Genomic DNA, 26,836 nt, shown 5'->3' with positions numbered 1-26,836 from the left:
CTAATGCAAGCACCAAATCTAACTCTAAAACGAAGCGACAGTTGTTTAAAAATAGGAAAAAGCAGTGTAACCAATACGTGATAATCACACGAAAACAGGAATTCGTTATACGATCACGAAAAAAACGCGCAAATTCGTGACAATATCACGAAAAAAAGAATAAAAAAATACGTGACTGTATCACGAAACCTTGTCAGACTGGGTAGAAGCCGAAACGTTTAGCCTAAGGAGTTGCATCACTGTTCCCTCGTCGCTGGCTGGCACAACAGCAGAGACGTTTCAGACTTTTAAAAATGTGGTGCCAGATATTTTTATTTGAGAGAATATGACGTGTTAATGCAGATTAAACTACCCAACAGTAGCCTATATAAAAATCCTATTACCAACCGTAGAAATATACAAAAGTAAAACGCAACATTTACAGTATTACAGCAATAATAATTGAAATAATTAAAACATTATTTGGAATCGTAAAAAGCACATTTCATTTGCAAAATATACACTTTAATTTAACTACAGTTATAAATTTTTTTTTTTTACAATAGACGTCACATCTGATGGATCCTTCGTTTCACGGAATACGAAGGACGCATTTGGAGGCTACATCTGGAGGCTTTTGAAGGAGCCTCGGCCTCCGAATTGGGACAGCCTTCGTTGCGGCGACGTCATTGGCCTTCGGTACGGCGTTCGGATGATGCAGCTCTCTTATAGGGATAGGTTTACACCCTATTAAACAATCAGGTAGCATCCTACATGTAAAAATTGTCTCCTGAATATACCGGATATACTGTTTGTTCAACTGTGCAATGAACAGGTGATGCATGAATTAGGAAACAATTTCTCTTATGCAATCAGATAGCAGCCTCTTGCACCATATCCTACACGTTAAAACAGATGTGTTAAAATAACACATTGTGCCTATAAGACAACACAGGAATTAAACATAACTACGGAACATACACATCGGTAAACAAGCAATGTGATTGTAAACAATCCTACCCGTCACAAAACTGTGACTTTAATGATTTTGTTTATAAGCCTATAATCCCACATATAATTTGTTTCAAAATGGCTTTCGTGTGGAATACAATCTAAAGATACCCCTGCTCTATAAAAAGAGGTGCATTAAGTAATAGGCTACTTGAATAAATACGTTTAATGTAAAAGTAAACAAAAAATGAGTGCAGAAATTGTGTGTAGAAATATGTATCTTCTATAAAACACAAACATCCTGAAAGCCCACCGTGGAGATCTGTCCAACTGCAGAGAATTTCATTCATTTCCGAACACACCCTATTTTAAAGACAGAAATACACCCAAGGCACGTTATCAACCTTGAACTTGAAGATAAAACAATGGCTGGGTGGCCTCTTTTTAACACTTAGCCAGTACCTGTGGATTAAGATCCTGCAGTCAGATTATCAATCTCATTACTGATGTAGAAACCTCTGTTTTACAACTGTGCAGAGGAACACATTGAGCCATCCAGTGTCATCCTTCTGATATAGAACATCTGCTTCAAGGCTGCAGCGAAATAAAGCAACTGTGTTGATCTCATGAGTTATGGTAAGTCTATGAATACACTACACTGTAAAAAATGTAGCATGAAATTAAAACAACTTGGTCAATTCAACGTTCTATTTTAAGTTTTGACTTTTAAAAGTTGACATAGCTTATAATAACAAGTTCAAATTGTTTAACTTAATTACTGACTACATGCAGGCAAATAGAAAATGAACAAGCACAGGACAGCAAACACAAGGGAATTAAATAAGCAAACGGGTGACAATGATCAAACAATAACAGAGATAATTAACGAGGGGGCGGGGTCAGAGACGATACAGGGAAAGCACATGCCCTAAAAAACAAGGTCACGTGCCTTCACACAAAACATGGTATACTGTCAGAACCCTGTCCTGACAGGATCCTGACAGTTCCATTGCAACAAACGCACCCATGCGCTGCAGCTCCGCCATCTTAGACTAAACGCAACATAGCTGTCATAGAATGAAATGATACTGGTTTCAATTCAAAAGCGGTTAAGGGAATTAAATAGTATTTTCTAGATTTTAATATCTCTATAGCCTAAACAATAACAGCATGTTGAACAATGTACAACAAAAGAATGCTTATGGAACGGTTTATAATTAAACAATTTCGGCAAGTTCACACATTTATACAAACAGAATGAAAAATCTGAAAAATCCAGCAAAGACCAGCATAAACTGGTAGCTGGTTTTAGCTGATTTAAGGTGGCAGTAGCTAAGCTGTTGGGTCAGCTGGTCTGCAGGCATGACAGCTAAGTCCAGCTAGACCAGCTTAAAAAGTGACCAAAACACAGCTAGACCAACTTGCTTCACCAGCAATATCAGCTAAAACCAAGCTGGGAGACCAGTTAAACCAGCTCACCAGCTATGCTGGTCTTTGCCGGATTTTTCATGAGGGAATGGAAGTATTAGCTGTTCTATATGTTTTGGTTTTAGTTTTATTATAATTTAATTCTGTAATAGTCTGTAATATATGATGGATTCTAACTCTATTGAATAGTTTCCCCATGTAACTGTTCCTTGTTACTCCCAACTTCCCTGCACTTAGGCCTACTGTTGTAGACCTCCATGCCGCTATTTAATAGCTTCCTTCCCAGACCAACTGTGTGGATGACTGACCTGATTTTTCTCCAGACATACAGTAATGTTAATGCTGTGTACAGTAGTTGTGCTAACGGTAAAGACGTTGGTTCAGTACAAAATGGCGACAGCAGTGCCAACTAGCGATTGTTGTCAAAACTGCAACAGTGTTTCCCTCTTGGTACTTTTATACACTGTGTTAATATGAGGACGGATGGAAATTTCAGTAGAGAGGGTCATAAACCTCAGTTAATCGATTAAACTTGAACTTAACTTTAAGCTTAATGGGGTAGTTTCCCGTACAGGGATTAGCTTAAGCCAGGACTAGACCTTAGTTTAATTAGTAGCCTAAATAGTAACTTTGAGGCAAAACAAAGGGCACTGTTGTATTTTGTAGAGATTTTACAAAATATAAAAAAAAAAATAACCCCTTACAGGATTTATTAATAAAATAAATAAAATACAAATCAATAATTAAATAATATAAAACTAAATAAACCACATTATTCTATAGTTTCACACATCCAAAGCTTCTACAATATCTCAATTTTTAACAAAATCTAAGAACATCCTCCAGTTATCCAAAAATTCAGAGGATTTCTTTCTTATTACATATGTAACTTTTTACAGTGAATGAACAAGCGATACTTGCGTTGGCTTTTGTGAGGCGCGTGTGCACGTCCAGCTGTGCGAGTGGAAGAGAGTTCCTGAGTTTGTGGTCACGTGACGGAATCCTTGGAGGTGTCCGTAGGAGTTGTTCCTTTTTGGGTTAATCCGTCGGTCTGGTTAATCTCTGGCGATTTATTTGTCCAGTTTGTCCAAGTGGCGGATGCCGAAACTATCCCAAGAGAGGGACAGGTCTCATAGCGAGCCCGGCTGGGTGCCGCGGCCTCGCTGTCTAGCAGCCGTGTGGCGTGCTATGCGCGACTGAGTTCTAAGCTGTAATGTGCATGTGTAAGTGTCACGGCTAGGGTCTGGCTGTTACTGGCTAAAGCCACGCCCCTTCTCAACTTCCACCTCGAGGAGGTCCCCAAAGCCAACCCAATGACCAGACAACACGAGAACAGGTAAGTATTAAAACAATCTTTATTTAAATATTTAAAATGTCTTGGGGAATGGGGGAGGGGCAATTAAAACTAAGCTCTTTCTCTGCCTTCCAGGCAGGCCACGACACAGGGAGGTGGCAGGAAAGGGAAAAGGGGCAACGGGGGTGCCAGGTGGGCTGGGAGGCCAAAGGTAGGGGGGGGAGACGTGAAACACAGGCTCCTGCCTATCTCCGCTATCCGTGGCGCCCTCCTCTTCTCTCCTGGAGGCAAAGACAAAATAGGGTGAGTACTTGGGGGTTAACTTTCTCCACCTGCGTACCTGTGTTGCGCTCTGCAGAGATTTCACTGCTCGGGCTCGTACAATTCTTTATATTTAGCTCACTCTCCTTCCTTCTTTCCACAGGCAGCGGCTGGGACACAAAGACACGTTTTATTTGGACTTGGATAGTTCTCACCTCTCTGCCGCTTACAGCTCTTGGTAAGTGTAATTTTCCACAGTTCGTTCTCCTGACATTCACTCTTGTTCTCTTTTCCTCCACAGGCAGCAGCTGGGACACAAAGACACGTTTAATTTGGACTTGGATGGTGCTCACCTCTCCGCTGCTTACAGCTCTCGGTAAGTGTAATTTTCCACAGTTCGCTCTCCTGACGTTCACTCCTGTTCTCTCTTTCTCCAGAGGCAGCTTGGACACAACAACACGGTTAATTCAGATTTGGATGCTTCTCACCTCTCCGCTGTTTACAGCTCCTAGTAAGTGCAGCTTTTCCTTAGCTCGCTGTACGGCGTTCTGATCGACAATGTACGGGGGCAGGCTTACGACGGCTGGCCTACACAGAAGGTCAAACGGGCGATGATTTTCCCAGAAGGCGCCGGGGGCAAAACCCTCTCGGCGAGTTTGCTGGTCAGCAGAGGGGCGGAATGTCACACCGTCTCACCGGGCCGAGCGCTGCCCTATCCTCAATACCCGTAGGGCGATCGAATACCGGACAGGGGCGCCCTTTCGTAGAGACCACGGGACGACGGAGCTCCTTCGCCTCTAACTCTGCAACGAGGGAAAATATACAGGTAAGGTAGCAATACAAAGGCCCGTAGTGGTACTCACACACACTGCCAGCTTCCAAATCTTCACCGCCGTTCTCCGAAATCTGTCAACATGCAGACGGGGGCAGCTTTCAGAGGCCCACACCGTCACTTCTAACTCAGAACCGCACACAGCGTATGATAGATGGTTCTCCCTAGGACCGTTAGCCTCTCCGTCTCTTCCTCAATGAAATGGATGATGTGGGTTACGTCTGACAAGACACACAGCACTTGCACAGCAACCCACAACAATACACAGCACAACTTCAACGTGAAAGGTTTTAAAAATACATGGACTCACCCACCACACTACAGGTGTACATAAGAGACGTCCGACGTCCTCCACTTCGCTTGGGTTGGATGGGGGCGATGACATTACGGCCTGGATATTTAATTCTGCTGCTGTGGCTGCTGAGACAAAATGTTCCTGCGGCTCACCTACCACGCGGGATCAGGGGTAGGGCCGCCCTCCTCCTCCTGGAGGTATTTGGTAAATTCACAGGTTAGTTTTCCACTTCGTTCTAATACAAGAGTTAATACTCACAGTAGTCCGCCTTTGTTTACGTTGCAAACTGTTTCGTTTCCTTCCTCCTTTGTTCCTCTAAATGTGTCACTTATACCTATGTTTCTTCCACCCGTAGGGTTTCCTATTACTCCAGCGATTACTGCAGACTACGAGAGAGAGAGAGAGAGAGAGAGAGAGAGAGAGAGAGAGAGAGAGAGAGATTTGGCTGATTACAGCACTCGCGATTCCGCCCAAAAAGATCGTCACCTTGTGACATCAGTGCACTACCAATAGCCTATAACTATCCTATGTATAAATCACGCTTTAGCCTTCTCTTTTGTCTTGTTAATCATTGGAACAACAGGTGATTTGTTTTTTGGACAGCAAAGGCATCTACGTGGACAGCGGGGACATTGAGGCATGTCATACCCTGCCAAGCAAAAACAAAAAGGCTTCTCCATCGATAATAATTCCGTTCACGAACAGAAAGAAAAAGCTGGCACTCCTCAGACAGGGAAGGAAATTAAAAGGGACAGAAGTTTACATCAACGAACATCTTGCTAAGAAAAATGCGGAAATTGCAAGGAAAGCACGCTTACTCCGAAAACAAAACAAGATCCAGGCAACATGGTCAAGAAATTGTAAAATCTACATCAAATTACACGGGTCGACACCTGAGGAAGCGAAAGTGCTTCTTATCACGGAGCTGGATAAATATGATGATGAAGGTACGAATCAAGAGCAACACAGGCATGCATAAGGTAACTGAATACACAGTCCTACTGAACTGAAATTGTTAAAGTACAATGAGCATGACAAACTTGGTCAGAAATTCATTTGATACATATGACCAATTGAACTTGGAAACCTACAAATATACCGAACATAAACCACAAGATATAGAAAATGACATTGATCCAGATAATAACTTTTACAGTGGAACCCACAGCACCTGTGAATATTATACAATTGAACAGTTCAGAAAAAATATTAAAATGGATGGTACGATATCAATAATACATTTCAATAGCAGGAGTCTTATAGCAAATCTTTCAAAAATTAAACAGTGCCTAAAAGATGTAGAAAAAAAATTCACAGCAATTGCCATAACAGAGACTTGGCTCACTACAGAACATCAGGATTTGGCTGAGATCGAGGGATACGAACTGTATTTCATCAATAGGAAGCAATTAAAGGGTGGGGGGGTTGCATTGTATATAGACAAGAGTTATCATTGTAAAATAGTTAGTAAAATGTCTTTTGTTGTAGATACAATCATGGAATGCATTACAGTACAAATTGAAATGGGAAAATCTAAAAATATTCTAATTAGTTGTATAGGAAACCAGGATCAAATATTGATATATTTAATGAAAAAATTACAGAAATATTCAGTGATAGCATTAAGAAAAAAATGGTTATTATTTGTGGAGACTTTAATATTGACTTGCTTAACCCACAAGAACATACTAAAACTACAGAGTTCATTAATTTGATGTACAGCCTTAGTTTATATCCCACAATTACACGACCAACCAGAATCACAACAAATAGTGCTACACTAATTGACAATATATTTACTAATGTTATTGATTGTAAAGTTGAAAGTGGACTAATAATAAATGACATTAGTGATCATCTGCCAGTCTTTGCAAACATATATAGTCGTATTAAGACCAGGAAAGACTGCAAAAAATATACAATGACCAGACACAGAACCCAAGAAAATATCAATAAATTTAAAGAGGATTTAATGAAACAAGACTGGGGTAAAGTGTATGTAGAAAATGTGAATGAAGCCTATGATACATTTCTGACTGTTTTAACATCACATGAAAAAAACTGCCCTCTTGTAAAGAAAGAAGTAAAACAGATAGTTGATGAAAAACCATGGTTAACTAATGGAATACTAAATGCATGTAAGAAAGAAAAATGTGTTATACAAAGAGTTTTTAAGGAAGAGGACAAAAGAAGCAGAACAGAAATATAAGATATATAAAAATAAACTCATCAGAATTATGAGAAGCAATAAAAAGAATTATTATAGTAAATTATTAGAGGATAATAGAAGTAATGCAAGGAACACCTGGATGGTTTTAAATGAAATTATTAAGAAAAAGAAAGACAAATCAGAAGACACTAGCTATTTCATTACTAAAAATAGAACAGAGGTTATGGATATCTCCTTGGCTGCAAATGAATTTAATGATTTTTTTGTTGGAGTTGGTCCAGGTTTAGCTGAGGAATTTGCAGAAAATGAAAAAATTACTGATGTGATAAGTAAGAATGTTAATATAAAAGAATCTATGTTTATTATGGGAATTGATGAAAAGGAAATTATTGACATTGTTAAAGCATTTAAGAGTAAAAAGTCCACTGACTGGAATGGCATTGACATGTGTATGGTCAAAAGTATTATTGAATGTGTTGTCAAACCTCTAACTTATTTATGTAATCAATCTCTGATAACTGGAGTCTTTCCAGACAAAATGAAATTGGCAAAGGTGATACCATTATATAAGGCTGGTGATAAACATACACTTTCAAATTACAGACCTGTTTCACTGCTCTCCCAATTCTCAAAAATATTAGAGAAATTATTCTCTACAAGGCTTGAAAAATTCATTACAAAACATAATATACTGTGTGATCAGCAATATGGGTTCAGGGCTAACAGGACAACTTCACATGCACTTATTCTATTTGTGGAAGAAATATCAACAGCAATAGAACAAAAAAAATATGCAGTGGGGTTATTCTTGGATCTTAAAAAGGCATTTGACACAGTAGACCATAATGTATTGACTATGAAATTGTATAATTATGGTATTAGGGGGACTGCACTTTCTTGGTTAAAAAGTTATTAACATAATAGACAACAATATGTTGAACTGCAAAACCAGAAATCGGAGATAAAGAAAATTATTTGTGGGGTCCCCCAGGGGTCAGTGTTGGGACCATTGCTGTTTATTTTGTATATAAATAATGTATGGGAAGTGTCAACAAAATTGAAAACCATTCTATTTGCTGATGACACAAATTTCATCTGTTCCGGGGAAAATTTGGAACAACTCTTGGATACTTTAGAAAATGAATTAACAAAGTTGAAAAGTTGGTTTGACGCAAACAAATTAACATTGAACTTAAGTAAAACAAAATTTATAATTTTTGGTAATCGAACAATACCTTTGCACAAAAAACTTATGATAAATGATATTGAAATAGAAAAAGTAAAAGAATATAAATTTTTGGGAGTAATAATAGATGATAAACTTTGTTGGAAGCCACATATTCAATATATTAAGACTAAAATATCCAAATTAATTGCCATACTGTATAAAACCAATTACCTATTAAATCAACGCTCATTGTATACATTATACTGTTCCTTCATAATGCCATACATTACTTACTGTTTGGAAGTGTGGGGGAACACTTACAAAACGAACACTGAACCTATTGTTATTCTTCAAAAAAGAGCCTTAAGAATTGTAAATAAAACCACTTATAGAGCATCAACTAATTAAATTAAATTAAATTAAATTAAAAGTTCTAAAATTTAGAGATATGGTTGAGTTTAAAACTGCACAAATCAAGTACAAAGTAAAAAATCATCAGCTATCGAACAGTATCCAAGGGCTGTTTCAAATGAGAGATAGCAAGCATAACTTAAGAGGAGAGTCAGTTTTTCAAAAGAAACATATTAGAACAAATGCCAAATATCACTGTGTTACAACTAAAGGAGTTAATGTATGGAATAGCTGCAGTGACAAGATGAAATCATGTACAACAATTAGTAAATTCAAGAGATTATTTAAAAATCATGTATTGAATGGCTATAAAAAGGACTTGAGGTTATAGCATGGTATATTGAAAGAAATGAAAATAGTGTTGTAGGTGTGTATGCATGTTTGCATCTGTCTGTGGTCTATGTATGTATGGGTATATGTGAGCTGTAGGTAGGTAGATATGAGGTGAATATTTATGTAAATAAGAATTGTGTGGAATCCTTGTGTATTTATCTAATTGATAAAACCAGAGAAAGGGGGTGGGATTTGAAAAGTTTATGAACTTCTTCCTACTCCTTTTGAACATGGGAATATATTTGTGTTTTGGAATTAGTTATTATTTATAATAATTTTGGTTGAAAATGCTGAGAAGTACATGTCCTTATTTATCTGTCATTTTTATTTTTATTTTTTTTGTTTGTTTTGCATGTATGTATACACAGTATAAATACTTTATTATTATAATATGTATATTTTTGTATTTTTATTACATGTTCAAATAAACTTATTATTATTATTATTATTATTATTATTATTATTATTATTGTCATCAGAAAATGATGCGTGTCAACACGCCAACACGCCCCTTCTATGCGGTCGCATAAATAAAAGATACTGGAGGACAATGGGCCCTCTGACTGGTTTGATTATAAATAATCTCATAATACCTTCTTTTGTGGTCATCAGAACAAAGAAATACAGTTTTGTAACAACATGAGAGTGAGTAACTGATGACAGAATTTTATTTTTGAGTGAACTATCTCTTTAAGTCAGAGGTACCTGACCCTACACTGTAAAAATGATAATTAAACCATGATTAAATAATGTTACCGAAGTCAATCTTTTTTTTAGGATAAACTACTTTACTGTAATTCACTGCAGTATTTTCATAAAATTCCAATCAGTTTTACAAAGAATAAAAAGATAACAAGCCATGTACTGTAAGACTACAGTATATTTTCTCTAGGCTATTATTTATGGGCTATAATATTCAGGCTATATCTGAAAAATGAAATGTTTACATATAAAGTGTATTAAAGATCGAATCTAAAAAGTATTCAGACTATAGGCTACCCTTGACACTGATGGGTCTCTATAGACATCGAATTATAATACAAGCCGTTTTCGAACTAGTAAAAAGAAGAGTGTTTTAAGATTTTGTTCAACAATTTGTAATTTATTTGCCACCCTCAGCAGTTTCTGCCACTATTTATCATGTTTTTGACAAACTTATTACTATGTTTAACATATTAAATATATAATAAAATAAAATAAAATAAAACAGTTACATAGAAAAACATGATTGTTGCTTTAACCTCCTTATTGCTTCTGACAAAATCATTTAGGACAAATGAAAGACAGAAATATGTCCATTTCATTTTTTATGATGACAGGACCTGGATGAATGCCCTCTTTGTTGTAGTGACAGGCTGTCATTTGCCAAACATCCAAAATATAAACACCAACATCCTGAAAAGCCCACCGTAGGATTCTGTCCAACTGCAGAGAATACCAGTCACTGCCGAACACATCCTGTTAGAAAGACAGAAATACACCTTTGGCACAATATACTGTACAAAATCATGCATACTGTGTGTGTTTCTTTTTTACCTTATAGCCGGTGTTTACAGTCTTGATTATGATGGTAGTGTCTGGTTTCCGCTGTAACAAATCTAGCACAGCTTTGCGGATCCTCAACACTCTGTGGGTGAAGAAATCCAGAGGATATGTCGTAAAGTGTGGTCCCAGATTAAAGACAATAACTGTGTGAGGTCCTCCAGTCAGATCATCAATCTCATTACTGACGTAGTGCAGATTAGTAACTTCAGTTTTTCGACAGCGCAGAGGAAGACCGTGAGCCCTCCAGTGTAAGTCAATGTTGTTCTTCACATCCACTGCTAGAAGAGGACCTGCCTGATATTCAACATGCAGGTTCATCTGCTTTAAAGCTGCAGTGAGAAAAACCAACAATGATGAACCCAAAATGTTTGTATCCATAGATGTCTTTTAGTATCGACTTGAACCTGAGTTGAGCTCTAATCCGTCTGAACTAGTAAACCCACACTCAATGCTTTCAATTTATAGGGAGAAACTCACTTGGTACTGCTTTCAGCAAGAACTCATACCACTGTCTCATGGTAGAGTCTCCCATCATGTAGATGTGTTTGTCTTTCAGGCACTGTGTTGTTGTTTGGGTAGTAAAATGAAGGGTGCTACACACAAAGGACGTCCAGACATCATTCAGGTAAAACCCAGCTGGAACTGGTGAGTGCAAACCAGGACGACATTTCTGTGTTACATCTGCAGGATAAAGTAAAATAATGATATGAAATTGAAATTGTAATTAAATGCGTTTAGTCATTGAAATTCATCTACAACTTACAATTGAAACAATTGAAAAAATTAAACCTTTCGAGGGAACTAAACTGTCTCATAGCTTGGGCTTGTATTTTATCTAATTACTTCTTGCAACTACGTATTAACAAACAAAATATTCCTTCCCCCTTTTCAGAAAGCTCTGTCATCTGCAAAAAGAAGTCTATCTATATCATGACTTACTTGATTATAAACATCATTGATCATTATAGAAAAAAATAACGGGTTTAATACACTTCCCTGTGGAGTTCCATTTTCTATCTGGAATATATTTGACACTTCATTTCCCATTCTTACTTGGATATAGTATATATCTATATAGTTCACCATTTATCCCCTCAGGTTGATTGGGGCTTTTCCATCAAGGTGGACGCCATGTAAGCTCTGGTGTCACAAGATGATGTTTTAAATCTCCTGTTTAAAGCGGTCATGTGTATTACCTAAACTAAGTTATGTTGCAGGCAGTGTAAAGTATCACATCAGGTATAAAAGGCTAACATACCAATTCCCACTGTTTCATTGGAAGGGAGGATCTTGATTGTTGTTCTTTGTCCATTGATGTCTTTGTTGGTTTGCTTCCTATAAAAATGTAAATTACTATTTGTTTTTTCAAACTATATGGTTTTTATAAACCAAACAGTGTTCAAACTATAAATGTATTAATGACTAAAAATGCTAAATAGGATGCACTTTCAAATCAAAAATGAAACTAAAGTCAATTTATTCTCACATAAACATTGCTTCATTGACAGTCACACGGTTGTTATACCCGCCCATAGAGTGATACACGCGAGCACTGCATGGCAGTGATTTGGGTCTTTGACAGCGCCATTCTTCTCCAGTGCGAGAATCTTTGTAATCACAGCAACAATCTCCAGTCCCCATCCTCTCCAGTCCATTCTTGTCCCACTTCACATTACACTTCACTATTTCTGTCAACCTGGTCCCTTTTGGTCCTGGTCCTTCAAAATATCCATTAAAGAAAACTCTGTCAGAGTCAGTGTCTCTGTGATGCTTGAGGACCTGCACAGCTTCACTGGAGTGGATCAGACGCACAGCCACCTGTGCCTCTCCAACCCACGGCAGAAGAAAACGCACAGAGTAGGAGCCATTGAGCAAATCCACCACCTCCCCAAACACACTGGCCTGTGACAGAAGAACATTCTTTATTCTCAAATTAATGTCTATGAAGATTAGATTAGATAGTAAACATCACTGAGCAGATAAGTAAGAGATACAGTACCTTTTTGGGACTTTTGGATGAGAAAAGCTTTGCTTGAAAGAAATCCCCTCCATATTGTTTAGATCTATTGTTAAAGTCTCTGGCATGGATAGTAACAAAAAGCTCCTCCCTTATTTGGTAGCTGTCTTTCAGGTTCTGAATAATGAAAGTGGAGTGATCTGGACTTGTACTCATAGACACATTTGTGATTGATCTGTCTGGTCCAGCCCAGTAAAGAGTCTGCTGTAAACTGGAGTAACTTTCTGAACTGATTCCAAATTCAGAGTAAAATGAACATGAACTTGACTCTGAGTCTTCTGAACCTATTTCAAGCTGAACATCTGCAGAGGAGGTGGAAAAGTTTCTGGAATTGTAAAGTTTTGCAAAGTGTTGTGACAAAAAGCTGGTTGGAGGATGTTTTGCTTCTTTACTTCCCACGTAGGTCCATAAAACCTACAAGGTTAATAATTAAAAGTCAGAATGTTTAACCTGCTGTTCTTAAAAGTGTCATGAAAGCTCTCAGGGCATCACAGGTTTAAAAATAAATAATCATTAACAGTGGAAATTAAAAATAACAATTCGCATTATGTGCTTTATTTAAAAACTAATGAGCAATTAACTCATTACACTGAATACACTGATTGAGATGCAAATTTGTACAAAAAAGCAAAGTTGCTTAGTTCCAAATGTATGTAGAAAAACAATGACTGAATACGACACCTACACGATCAGACATGAATTTTATAAGTCGGACATTTAAAGACAACTCATTTCTAGACTCACCAGAAATCCTGTAATTCCAAGGCACAGTCCAGTAAACAAAATCTTTAAACATGGTCTCTCCCTGTGAACTGTGAAATAAAAATGTGTCAATGACATAAATAGATTTGTTACTACATTTCAAAATAATTTTAGACACGTTGAAATAAAGAAAACATTCAATGATAATTGGAGTTTAAAATCGTATTGTTAAAATGAAAAATGATTGAAAAATTGAAAATTAATGGTAAAACTAAGAAATTAAGTAGGCTATATAAAAAACATCTTTTTTGTACCGTGTGAAATATCAATATTACAAAAATGCGGACAGGACGCCAAAATTAGAAGTGTAGGATTTAAGAAAGTTCTTTAAAATATTATACTCGTATACCACAATAAAATATGTTATTTTGCGCACAGCATTATCATACGACTTGGTTCATCGTAGTCTTATCTAAAAAAGACTAAAAAGCTAATAGACTGCTCTATCAATTTCATTACTAAATGTTATTTAAGTATTTTGAATAACTTACTGTATAATCCGTGTGTTTCAAGGTTCATTGTGTTACCTGACTCCATGTTCAACGTTACTTCAATGACATTCACTTATCAGTCTATTGAAATCTGCGTCAACTTGTCTTTGTATCTCTAAACAGGTTATTCAACCTGCGAGGGAAACATTTTTGACAAAAATTACAAATTCACAGTAAAATGAGCTCAGAATGTGGTCAGAATGTTTAAATATAGAATAATTTATTTTAGAATGAACTGCTTATTATACATTGCTTTTGTGTCCCAAATAGGTTGTCATGATTCCTGTAGCATGATTTTCAGCAGATCGGATCATAACCATACAGTAATTGTGACCCCGTCAAAGAAAACCAGGCAATTCTTTATATAAATCTGAGATAGCGAGCATCAAAATTTGGTTTTAACCATTAATTTAACTATGAGTTAAATCTTTGACATAACATTATGTCACAGGTAGGGGTGGACCCAGATGTTAATAAGGTCACGCCCCTTTTTCCACCTCGAGGAGGTTCCCAAAGCCACCCCAATGACCAGACACACAAGGTAAGCATAAAATTAAAATGCACTTTATTTAATTTACTTAAAATGATGGATAGGGGAGGGAGGAAGGGGAAACTTAAAATAACGGCCTCTTCAGGCTCTTGTCCTCTTCACAGGCTGGGTTTTACACAGTTCCTTTTCTTGGTGCTCACTCTCTTTCTTTTTCTCCACAGGCAACGGCTGGGACACAAAGGCACAGTTAGTTCGACTTGGTTTGCTCTCACCTCTTCGCTGACTACAGCTCACGGTAAGTACAGGTTTTCACACAGTTCGTTCTCTTGGTGCTCACTCTCTTTCTCTTTCTCCACAGGCAACGGCTGGGACACAAAGGCACAGTTAGTTCGACTTGGTTTGCTCTCACCTCTTCGCTGACTCCAGCTCACAGTAAGTACAGGTTTCACACAGTTCGTTCTTCTCTTGGGATCCTCCTTGCGTTCCGTTTCGGTACGGTGTGTTCTCCGTCCCTGTAATCAGCAGACTTGAAACGGGGTCCAATGTAATGCAAACAGATGGCGGGACTGCAACAGTAAGTATTACGTAGGTAAAAGCATCGATAGTAGTGACCCTTAGTCGTACTCACACGTACACCAATTGTCCAGCTCTTCACCGCCGTTCTTTAGAGGCACCCCAAACGTCTGGACGGGAGATCGTTCCGTGGCACCGCTCCGTTACGTAGGCCTGAAGCGTGTTCACAACATATATTCAGATGTTCTTCACTAAGACCGGCAACCTCTTCGTCTTCCTTTGACAAAGTGTACGAAGGCGGGGGTTTGTCTGACAAGACACACAGCAATACACAGCAGTACACAGCACCACGTCAAAAGTGAAAATGTCCACAGCACAAAGACTCACCCACCACGCTCAAGTGTACACAAAGGATGCCCGTCTCCTTCCACTTTGCCCAGGTCCGATTGGTGGTGGAAAATACGGCCTAGCTGATGGTCTCGTCGCTGTGACTAGCTTCCGTCAAATATTCCCTCGGCTCACCCACCACGCTATCTTAGGGGTAGGGCCGCCCTCCTTCTCCTGGAGGTATCCACTAGAAAGACAGGTTAGTATATAAAGCGTCTTCATAAAATATTATTACTCACGAGTACTGTGAACTATTTATCTCACTGTCCTTTGTTCTGGTCCACACAACAGGCGACGTCAACCCTGCACACAGGGCGTCTCTTCCAGCGTTTCCACAATTCACTTGCAGGTTTGTACTCACGTAAACTCCGTTCTTCTCCTCGTGTTGTGTCTTTGTTTACAACATTTTCCGTTCGTTTCTCAACCTTTAAGGTTCACAATGTCTCTCCAACTATACCGCTTCAGCCTGGGAAAGAGAGCCGGACCGCCACCAGCAGCGTTCCAGATGAGTACACGCAGCACTTCAACACAACATCAACAACCAGCCCAACTTGAGAAGCTCACTCCGGTGCAGTGTTCCTTTAAATCTCACAGCTCCGTCCTTTTCGCCTTCCCTGGCTGCCGCACTCTTTCCTCCCGCTATAAGCGCTCCGTGGATCAATGGCGCCCTCCGGCTCCTCCAAGGACGTGTGATTGGGTCTGCCCTAGGCAATAAAAGAACTCGTGCCCGAAGCAACTCTCACCTCTTCGCTGGTTACAGCTCTATTTATGTGGCCCGTCCTCATTTCCTCTTCCCATCGGAGCTGCTACATTAATTCACTGCACCTGTTGCTCGTTTCCTCATGATTTATGTTGCTAGGGAGACTAGAAAGTGAAGGGTACTTCTAAAAATCAGGCCCGGGCAGAAACCATCTTCGGGCGGAACCAATCTCTGCCACTTTTGGTTCCGCCCTGCAATAGTCACCCTGTGACAATTACTCAGTTACTTAGTTTTTTATATTCACTAAGTAAGTAAAAACTACTATTTTCACAAAACATTGCAGTCCTTACGCTGCCTGCACTCACAGCATCCCCACTCGGGTAATTTGCGGATGGTAGATGTCCCCCATCTTTAAGCCCAAGTTGATTGTATTCCGACTCCCGACCACTTATTGGAAGAATTCTTGTATTAGGGACAATTAACAACGCAAGACGAGACGTTTTTTTCTGCTTTTTAAATTGCTCGCCTGTGAACATGAGCTTTGTTTCAGACGCGTCTATTCTGAGTGCGCTTGCCACAAGTCTAGATTTAAAATAAACTTGAGCGCGACTAGATACAAACGGCGGATCTACTAATCTTTTCTTTTTTTAGTTTATAAGTCAGTCTATTGCAAAAGTAACAAAAAAAAACGTTTTGATGCAAAACTCGGTTTACTGGAAAAAGGTAAGTTTCATATAATGTGACGTTTTCATAGTCAGGGTCACAATTGGCCCTTAAAATCAAAGTACACCAATGGAATAATTATAAAAGCACCTGGTCCATGTATCATCTGTTCATTGCACATTAGTTACTAAATTAAAATTGAGATGCAACCTCAGAAATTATTTTCTGACTTGATCATTCAAAGGACGAAGATTTTAAACGTGAGGACTTGGTCATCGATAGATGCATCAGCCAGAGTCCACTAAGACTGTACCACCATCTAGGGAGGTGCCTGTACTTGCTTTTGAGTGTTGTCAGGTGAGATCCATCCTTAAGAAAATTGAAATCATCAAAGCAGCGGGACCATGGTGTTGGGTTGTGCTGAAATAATTTGTTGATCAACTAGCAGAGATGCTCACTAATATTTTTTTATCTGTCTCTGCTGCAGGCTGTAGTCCCCATATGTCTTAAATCCACCACTATTGTTCCTGTGCCCAAAAAGAAAGCAGTCAGGTGTCTCAATGACTATTGTCCAGTTGCCTTGACACCAATTATTATGAAGTGCTTTGAGAATATTCCCACCAATCTGGATAGCTATCAGTTTGCCTATTGTCAAAACAGATCAATGGAAGATACAATTTCAATCACATTCCACAGAAGCCTGTCCCATCTGGAGCTTCCAAACACCATGGATGTTATTTGTGGATTTTAGTTCTGCGTTCAATACAATAGTGCCTCATAAACTGGTGAACAAGCTCAGCAACCTTGGATTGATTAATTCACTTATGTTTTTGGACTTTTTACTAAAAAAACCACAGAATGTAATTGTACATTAACTATCTCTCCCTGAATACAGGGGTTCCGCAGGGTTGTGTCCTCAGCCCAGCCCTTTTCACTTTATTTACACATGACTGGACACCCATCCACAGCTCTAATAATATAGTGAAGTTTTCTGATGACACCACTATAGTGGGTTTGATTTTAGGAAATGATGAGACGTACTATAGAGAAGAGGTTCAACACCTAGTCGAGTGGTGTTCTGAAAAGGACCTGGTTTTGAACAACACCATAACAAATGTTTGGAAAAATGCTTCCTGGATACTGTTTGCTCAAATGTGCAGTTAACAGGTGATATGTAGACTGAGAAAACGAGAAAAAGAGCCAATTTCTTTCACACAGTTCTTAAATCTGGCAAATCCTCAGCACTCCATGGTCTTTTTTGTGACATAAAATAGATCTTATAATCCACTGTTTGAAATTTCTTGAATAAATGTTGAGTGAACTGTAAACGTAAAAATGTAAAAAATGTGTGCAGAAATTGTGTGTAGACATTTGTATCTTCTAAAAAATACCAACATGCCCACCGTAGAGTTCGGTCCAACTGCAGAGAATTTCATTCATTTCCGAACACATCCTATTTTAATAGAAATACACCTGAGCCACGATATCAACATTGAACTTGAGGATAAAGCAATGGCAGGGTTTTTTAACACTTAGGCTACTGTAACCTCTTATCTTAGCCAGTATGTATAGCGAGTGTTGATTATTACTGTAGTTCTATGTGTCTATTGTATGAAATCTATGACAACATTGTGGATCCTCAGCACTCCATCAAGAAGAGTGAGATGAAGTGAGGTCCCCCAATCTCATTACTGATGTAGAGCATCTTATTGTGTGCAAAGGAACACATTGAGCCCTTCAGTGTCATCTTCACATCCACTGCTAGAAGAGGCCCTGTGTGATATTGAACATCTCCTCCAAGGCTGCAGTTAAAAAAACAACAGTGTTGATCCTATCAGTGATGGTAAGTCTATGACTATGAATATACACTACATATCCATATGTTCATGTTACAAACCTGTAAACATAACAGGTTTAAAAAGGTTAAAATTAAATATATTTTCAACTGTAATAATATACTTTATAAACTTTTATATTTTGTCCAAGAAAATATATTTTTTGCTGTATGGTTTGTAAAAGTAGAAATATATTTGTTTTCTGACTGGATTGTTCGATGGATGAAGATTTTAAAGTCGCAATGAAATTGAAATGAAAAAAATATATATATATACGGTAAAATAAATGATCAATGTCCACATTTAAAAGCTGCGGTGCTTACCTGCAGTTCCACGGTGTTTTCGCGTTCTGAGAAGAGATATTGCTCCAGAAAAAATATTGTTTACATTCCTCTTTCCAAGTGTTAATCGTCCACACGATGTGACAAAACATTACTCCCATTAAGTTTAATGTAACATCCAAGAGCGCTGATCTTTGACGGAATAGTCGCTTCCGATTGGGATTCACAGACTGATTTACGAGCTAGTGAAATGAGACACACGGAGAGTGTTTAAAAACAGCGCATCTGTGTTTGTCCGTGTGTGCGTGCAGTTTTTCCATTCAGAGATGAGCCTGTTAAAAGGACCTCCATTCACCAGGTGGCGGAATGATACGAAAGGTGAATCGGTTACTGTGCCGTTATCAGTAGAATATTGCATAGCTCTTAGCCAATCAGATTCGAGAACCAGAAAGAACTGTTGTATATATATGTATATAAAAAAATTTATTAAATTCAATGAATAATTTTTTTCAGTGTTGAGCAAGAAACCTAACTCCAGTTGCTTCCGATGAGCTGGATGACGCCTTGCGTGGCTGACACCGCTGTTGGTGTATGAATGTGTGAGTGAATGGGTGAATGTGAGGCAAATTGTAAAGCGCTTTGGATGGTCATGGGTCTATGAAAAGGCATGATTCATTGAATTTACTCTTTTTTAAGGTTAGTGGTTGCAATCAATTTATTTAAGCTACATTTAAACCAAAAATATTAGTGAAGTAAAATAAAATATAAAACTTTTGTTTAAATGTAGCTTAAAAAAATGTATTCAACCACTTACCTTAAAAAAAATTGATTAAATTCAATGAATATTTTTTTTCAGTGTATATAAATGCAGTCCATTTACCATTTCACTCTATAAATATTGAAAACATGTTGCCCAATTTTTTTTATTCAAACATATTGGTGGGGTGAGAGCATAAACTTTTAAAAGTTGAAAAATAAGGACCACCCTACTAATTAAGCTTCACTTTCTACAACATGTGTTTAGCATATTTAGAACATATTTTTGGCCAGAGTAATTTATTTATTTCCATGGGAAAAAATTGCTAACATAGCAGACTTAAATAAAAAATAGGTTATAATTCTTTTCATGAAAAATGTATTAATTATTTCCATTAATTACATCATCTCTATTAAAGAGAAAATAATCATCCGATGTTTAAAAAAAGAATACAATTTGACAGTCTACTAGAGTTTCACTGGCCGTTTCTCAATCCGAAGGCTCCAGCCTCCGGAGGTCGCTTTCCAGGCTGCATATGTCATCAAGAGTGTCTTATTTCACAATATTAACAATTACAAAGTTGACTACAATTCTTAGTTAATGGTATAAAGTGTTGTAATGTGCTTATGACTTGCGAATGTAATGCTATTGGTGGGTGAAAGTCAACCGTAGTTGAGGTATAAATGACAGCCGTGGCTGTGTAAGCAAAGCAGTGCTCTGCTGAGGGAAACGTGGGCTAGTAGGATTAACCCCACGGAAAAATACTCACAAAGGAACCCGGTGGGACGCAATGTGGATGCCCGAGCCAAACACAGGTTCGCGAGGATACAGCTAGTGAGAGGCTGGCAGCAGATGCTCCGCAACATCAGGCTGCCAAGGCAGCGGAGGTATAAGCAAGGGCGATAGTATCAACTATCCAATGAGACATCCTCTGCTTAGTGACAGCCTTCCCTCTCTGCTGACCACCGTAACAAACAAAGAGCTGATCTGAGGTCCGCTGGCAATGGAGGAGAGGGAGGATGAGCAGATGAATGCCCGCTCACGGCTCTCTCAATCCTCTGAAGACCTGGAGAAGGAATAGGAATGCACTCTTTTTGTGGTTTTGTGGGTGCCGGCTGAGAAGCCGGCGGAACAGAAACAAAACGAAACCAAAGATTTTCCACCCGGCCCTCCTCCGGGGGAAGGAGTGGTGCGTTCACCACCTCCCGAAGAGTGATCCCATCCGAATCCAGGTCGCCCGTCTCAGGGCCGCTTAGATCCCCGTTTGCGACCACGGGAAGCGGGTGGAGCGGGCGGGGCGGGCTGTCGACGGCTGTTCCCCCTCCGTTGTCTGGATGACATCCTGGGGGGGGGGCGGAGGCAGCCGCCGCAGGGCGCCCTCGGCGAGGAGCAGACTGGGCAGCCGGTGCTGGTGGACGAGAGGCAGGCCTCTTGCGCCGGGGCATGATCTTGGAGATCGCTTCAGTCTGCTTCTGAGCGGCGGTGAATTGCTGTGCAAAAGACTCCACCGGCTCGCCGAATAGGCCAGTCTGCGAGACTGGAGCGTCCAGAAACTTGTTCTTGTCCGCTTCCGTCATGTCCGCCAGACACAACCATAGGTGGCGTTCTTGGACCACGAGTGTAGACATCGCACGACCAATCGCCTGCGCCGTCACCTTCGTAGCGCGGAGAGCCAAATCAGTGGCAGCCCGGAGCTCCGAGAAGATGGGTGAGTCATGTCCTCCCTCGTGCAGATCTCGTAAGGCCTTCGCTTGATGGACCTGCAGCAAAGCCATTGCATGCAGAGCCGAAGCCGCCTCTCCACAAGCCTGATGGGCAGCGCCCGTTAAACCGGACGACTGTCTACAAGCCCGAGAGGGAAGGGTTGGGCAATCCTTCCAGGAGGCAGCGGTGGTCGGACACAGCTGCATCGCGACGCCGCGCTCTACAGGGGGGATCCCCGTATAACCCTTAGCGGCTCCGTTGGTGAGGGAGGTGAGGGGGGAGGGCTGAATCGGCCGTAACCGGGTAGAGTACGGCGACTTCCAAGTCCGTGACAGCTCCTCGTGCACCTTGGGGAAGAAAGGTACTGGTGGAGAGGGCTGTGAAGCCCGGGCAGCTCCAAAGAACCAATCATCCAGGCGGGACGGTTCGGGCTGTGGGGGGTTAACCCACTCCAACCCTACGGCCTCCGCCGCTCGAGAGAGCACAGCCACCATCTCCGGGTCAAACTCCGGCGTCACAACCCGACCAGAGGGAGGAAGAACGTCGGAGTCCGCTTCAGAAAGAGGGGCTCCACCCTCGGGTGTTGCGGTCGAAGCGGGTCCAGAGGGAGGCGCAACGGATTCTACAGCTCTCGTAGAACACGAGGCTGCAGTCTCCATAGGCACCTCTACCGACTGAGGACGGGAAGGCTGAGAGCCGGAGGACGAATCCCCCGACCGGCTCAGCACAGTTAAACGCAGATCGTCCTTAGAGAGCTTCGCAGCCGCTCCGTGGCGGCGGTCAGAACTCACCGGACGCGGACGCCGTTCACGTAGAAACAACAACCGCTTGCGTAAATCCAGAAGGGACATCTCCTCGCAATGAGAACATGCACCCCCAGCGAACGCCGCCTCCGCATGCTCGATGCCCAAGCATGAAAGACAGCGCTCGTGACCGTCCTTTGGACCCATGTACTTGCCGCATTCAAGAACACACGGACGAAAAGCCATCCTGAAAAGGACGCTGATCTCCGGATATACGAGAGAGTGGCTGCCTTTAACAAGGCACAAAGCTCTCCGTATCACTCTTTTAGGGAAATTCACTCTTAGATGCTCAGTTGATGATGTGCACAGGGATCAGCAACGCACTCACTAATAACTCAAAACAAAAAAGATGCAGAGTAGTGGAAAACTGCGGCGTCCGCTGTGGTACTGCTTGTCCAACCAACTTCAGCAATCGTTTCCCACCAGAGCAGAGAGTAGCTTCTCAGTAGCAGATAATGCCGGCTTTCGAAGCGATAAAAAGCTGATTTCTATATTTGCACCTGTTGCTTATATAGCACGTGGCAGGGCGGCGCCAGCATCATGCAAACATCTCAATGCCAAGCCCACCGGCGCTCCAGCAGTACCCGAAGCAGACTGGTCTCTCCAAGCGAGTTCCCAATTCGTCGGTCATGACGTGACGTCGTAGTGACCGACTGAAAGGGAACAGATGTTACTGACGGTTGATCGAGTATTATGACTTAACGAAAGGTTAGTGTTTCCCCACACACACACACACCAGTTCTCTGTGCACGAGCTCTCTCTCTCCCTCCCTATGGTGCGGTATGCGCGCGCACGCTTAACAGTATTATCTGATATTTTTGAATTTGCGCTAAATTGTCTGCGCTGTACGCGATCTACAATAAAACTATCACTCGCATTTAAAATTAAAAGCGCTCATAAACACAATCAGATTAGAAGATCAACCCTGCATGAGACACACAGGTAATCCCAAATCACCTCATATCAGCTCTTCAATGTAAATTGTATCAGACAATGTCGCATTTAAATTACGATTTTAGCAGTATAAAGTAACAGCTGGTTGGATTAAACGCGGGGTGTTATTGGGTCGTGTTTAGTCACTAGCTTAAACTCTTTCTTGTTGTCTGACAACATATCAGATAATATGTAAAAAATAGCATTCAGTTGTGTTAAAATACAATATAGGCTAATAAACAATGAAAGTCAGATCAGACAGAGTAGTAAAACAAATTTTTAAGTAGGCTAATATTTTCCCAAAATCCTGATATGTCAGAATGTTAACTAATACCAGCTACACGCAATGTAGATAGCCTACTTAAAGGAACAGTTCACTTAATTTAAATGGTCATTGTTCTGGCTTTGCCTATTTTAGTGTTTTTGCTCCCCCTGCTGGTAGTTTTATATTCTGCAGAATAAATATGTTTTATTCAGTTTCCGGGGTTCTATCAGAACAACAAGCAAGCACATGGTAGCACACTCTTAATTTGCTGTGTCAGTCCATCAGATTAACAACGCTTATCGAGGCACTGTCTGTAAGTGGAGTTTGATTGTTCTTGATTATGTTAATATATTATGTTTATGATGTAGTACATGTAGTACATGTAGATGTTTTCATGATATGGCATTGGGAAATTTACATTGTGTAATCATTTAATTATCTTTGGTGAACATTATTGGATTAAACATTTCCTATGTGGCATTTTATTTATGTGTTCCTTTTGTTTTATATTGTTTTACAGTTTTACACATTTATTCAGTAAATCAAAACGACGACTCCGGTGTCAAGACTGTTTATTGAGTGGATGTGTTTAGCTTGCTGGATACGAAGCCAGTACAGTAAAAAGACAAGCTTCATACAAGTGCTGTTTATCATGGAAGCTGGATTTCACCTGCTATTGTCATCTACGGCATAGAGGCTAACACGACAACTGCAGAGTAACCACACAGTAAAATCTTTCAAGCTCATATTTTGGACCAGTCATGGAAGATGACAAAAGTAATTCAGCTTTATCTCGACGTTCCGTGACTTCCAGCAAGTCCACGGTCAGCATAGCAGCGGCTAAAGCAAGGGCAAAGGCAGAAGCTGCACAGGCAAGGGCCTCATTTGCAAAGAGGGAAATGGAAATTAAAATACAGAAAGCTCGCCTTGAAGCGACATTAGACGTAATGGAAAAAGAGAGAGAGGCAGAAGCTGCAATGGCAGAGGCGGCAGTTATGGAAGCCGCTATTACAGATCTAGAGGTAAAAAGATCACATCATAGTACAACTATCCACCTTCCACAGCAAAGTCCTAGGCAACGTACTGAAGAGTATGTAAAACAACATAGTGAACCTAGTGACAATGTTCCAGAGAATCCAAAGCCTGAATTACCCCAAAAATTAGAGGATGATAGAGAGAAAAAACCTTCTTCACCAGTGTATCGTGTTCTGTCCTCTTGGAATGCAAGTCAATGCAGTTGCAGTGAGAAAAGGCAGCAGAGTAAACCACCATATTCCCACTCTCCACATAGCCTCTCACACCATTCTAACAGTTCAGCTGCTTCCTTGCACCATCCTAGACGAGACACTAATCATCCTGCTCATCACTCTAATCACGATGCAGCCACATATGAATTAGCTAAGTTTTTAGCAAGAAACCAGCTAGTGACATTGGGGCTTAACAAATTTGATGACTGTCCTGAAAACTATCTGGCCTGGAAATCATCATTTCTCAACGCTACCAAGAGCCTTGATCTTACAGCAGGTGAGGAATTTGATTTGTTGATTAGATGGCTGGGGAGAGATTCAGCAGATCATGCCCGTCGAATTAAGTCTGTGAATGTGAGGGATTTACCTGCTGGTCTTGAACTCATCTGGGAGAGGCTAGATATGACTTATGGATCTCCAGAAGCTATTGAAAAAGCTCTCTTTACAAAAATAGAGACTTTTCCAAAAATATCTGCTAAAGACCATGATAAGCTTTGGGAATTAGGAGACCTGCTTTCAGAAATTGAAGCAGCTAAGAATGGCGGTGATCTACCTGGGCTCACTTATCTAGATACAGCAAGAGGAGTTAATCCTATTGTGCAAAAGTTACCCTTTGGACTTCAAGATAAGTGGATGATGCAGGGTTCACACTACAAGTACACTAAAGGAGTTTCTTTCCCACCATTCTCCTTCTTTGTGGAATTTGTGTGTGCAGAAGCGAGAGCGCGCAATGATCCAAGCTTCAATTTTACTTCGCTTTCCATAAACCCTGGTGGGAAAATCAGGTATAATGAAAGTCATGTTCCTAAACCTGTTTTAGTCCATAAAACAGATGTAAAGTCCTTCTCTAATCTCTCTCATGCCAAGAGTCTTCAAAGAGGAATCGACGAGGTTGAGAAGCAATGTCCAATACATCGTAAACCTCATCCTCTCAAGAAATGCAGAGGCTTCAGAGAAAAGCCATTAGAGGAACGAAAAAAGATCTTAAGAGAGCTATCCATTTGTTACAGATGCTGCTCATCTAACAAACATGTGGCTAAGAATTGTGATGTGTCAATTAAATGTTCTGAATGTGAGAGTGACAATCACCTGGCTGCTCTTCATCCAGGCCCAGCGCCGTGGCGTTCTAATTCCACACCTCCTTCACAGCATGGCGGGGAGGAAGAGGAGTCTTGTAGTGGAGATGTGTCATCAAAGTGCACCAAGATTTGTGGCAAAGGCTTTAGTGAGAAGTCATGCTCTAAAATATGCCTGGTGAATGTTTATCCTGCTGGCAGTCCTGACCTGGGGAGGCGGATTTACACCATTATAGATGAGCAAAGCAATAGATCCTTGGCCAGGTCAGAATTTTTTGACATGTTCAACGTGCAAGGAACTTCTGCGATGTACACATTAAAGACGTGTGCAGGAGTAGTCCAAGCAACTGGAAGAAGAGCTCAAGGGTTCATCATTGAGTCTGCAGATGGTGAGATCAATTTTCCACTTCCTACTCTCATCGAATGCAATAGCATGCCAGATAACAGAGATGAAATACCAACCGCAGTTGCTGCCCTGCATCACAATCACCTAAAAGACATAGCAGACAAGATACCACCTATTGATCCAAATGCTGAGATACTGCTTCTCTTGGGAAGAGACATAATAAGAGCACATAAAGTCCGCAAACAACTCAACGGTCCTCATGATGCTCCATATCCCCAAAAATTGGACCTTGGTTGGGTCATAGTGGGAAACGTGTGTCTAGGAAAGTGTCACAAGCCCTCTCTGGTGAATTGCATGAGAACACACATCCTAGAGAATGGCAGACCAAGCTACTTCAGTCCATGCAATAATCACATTGTACTGAAGGAGACGTTTAATGAGAAAAGTCAGTTCCAGAACTCTAGCCTATCAAGCTGCAGACTTGGTCAGACAGTGTTTCAGCAGACCAAAGATGATAATAAATTTGCCCCTTCAGTTGAGGATCAGTTATTCATCGACATCATGGATAAGGAATTCTTCAAGGACTCAAGTAACAGCTGGGTAGCACCATTGCCATTTCGTGAGCCAAGGAGACGCTTGCCCAACAACAGAGAGTATGCAGTAAGACGTTTCATGTCTCTTCGTCGCAACCTTGCCAAACGACCAAAGATGAGAGATGACTTCACGGAATTCATACAGAGAATACTTGACAATAACCATGCAGAGCAAGCTCCTCCTTTACAGGATGGTCAAGAGTGTTGGTATCTTCCGTCATTTGGTGTGTACCATCCAAAAAAACCAGACCAAATACAAGTTGTATTTGACTCTAGTGCACAGTTTGATGGAGTATCTCTCAATGA

At 40.3% G+C, this 26,836-nt stretch overlaps 1 protein-coding gene and 1 long non-coding RNA gene across 2 annotated transcripts; both read right to left on the bottom strand.

The window, feature by feature from the left end:
- Nucleotides 1–294: 294 nt before the first annotated feature.
- On the bottom strand, nucleotides 295–1,802 carry LOC141361585 (uncharacterized). The gene is made up of 2 exons (XR_012367728.1): nucleotides 1,393–1,802; nucleotides 295–1,293 (listed from the first exon to the last, which is right to left on the bottom strand). It is a non-coding gene; the product is annotated as an uncharacterized lncRNA (long non-coding RNA).
- An 8,438-nt stretch (nucleotides 1,803–10,240) lies between these two features.
- LOC129438876 (NXPE family member 3-like) lies at nucleotides 10,241–13,983 on the bottom strand. Its single transcript, XM_073863356.1, has 8 exons — nucleotides 13,974–13,983; nucleotides 13,429–13,496; nucleotides 12,667–13,098; nucleotides 12,154–12,569; nucleotides 11,926–12,002; nucleotides 11,145–11,348; nucleotides 10,659–10,996; nucleotides 10,241–10,580 (listed from the first exon to the last, which is right to left on the bottom strand). Exons 1-8 carry the CDS (start codon nucleotides 13,981–13,983, stop codon nucleotides 10,386–10,388), a joined length of 1,740 nt encoding a protein of 579 aa, XP_073719457.1. The 3' UTR covers nucleotides 10,241–10,385.
- Between the last annotated feature and the right edge of the window lie 12,853 nt (nucleotides 13,984–26,836).

The sequence above is a fragment of the Misgurnus anguillicaudatus genome, chromosome 24 (genome assembly GCF_027580225.2).
Source record: "Misgurnus anguillicaudatus chromosome 24, ASM2758022v2, whole genome shotgun sequence".
In the NCBI taxonomy this organism is placed as follows: Eukaryota; Metazoa; Chordata; class Actinopteri; order Cypriniformes; family Cobitidae; genus Misgurnus; species Misgurnus anguillicaudatus.
This window is presented reverse-complemented; position numbering and strand designations above follow the sequence as displayed.

What these genes read in the sequence shown, in the direction of transcription:
- LOC129438876 (XM_073863356.1), bottom strand. An exon ending in GTCAATGAAGCAATGTTTAT is followed by an intron (nt 12,003 to 12,153) that starts GTGAGAATAAAT and finishes ACATTTTTATAG; the next exon opens with GAAGCAAACCAACAAAGACA. An exon ending in CTTGCTGAAAGCAGTACCAA is followed by an intron (nt 10,997 to 11,144) that starts GTGAGTTTCTCC and finishes TTCTCACTGCAG; the next exon opens with CTTTAAAGCAGATGAACCTG.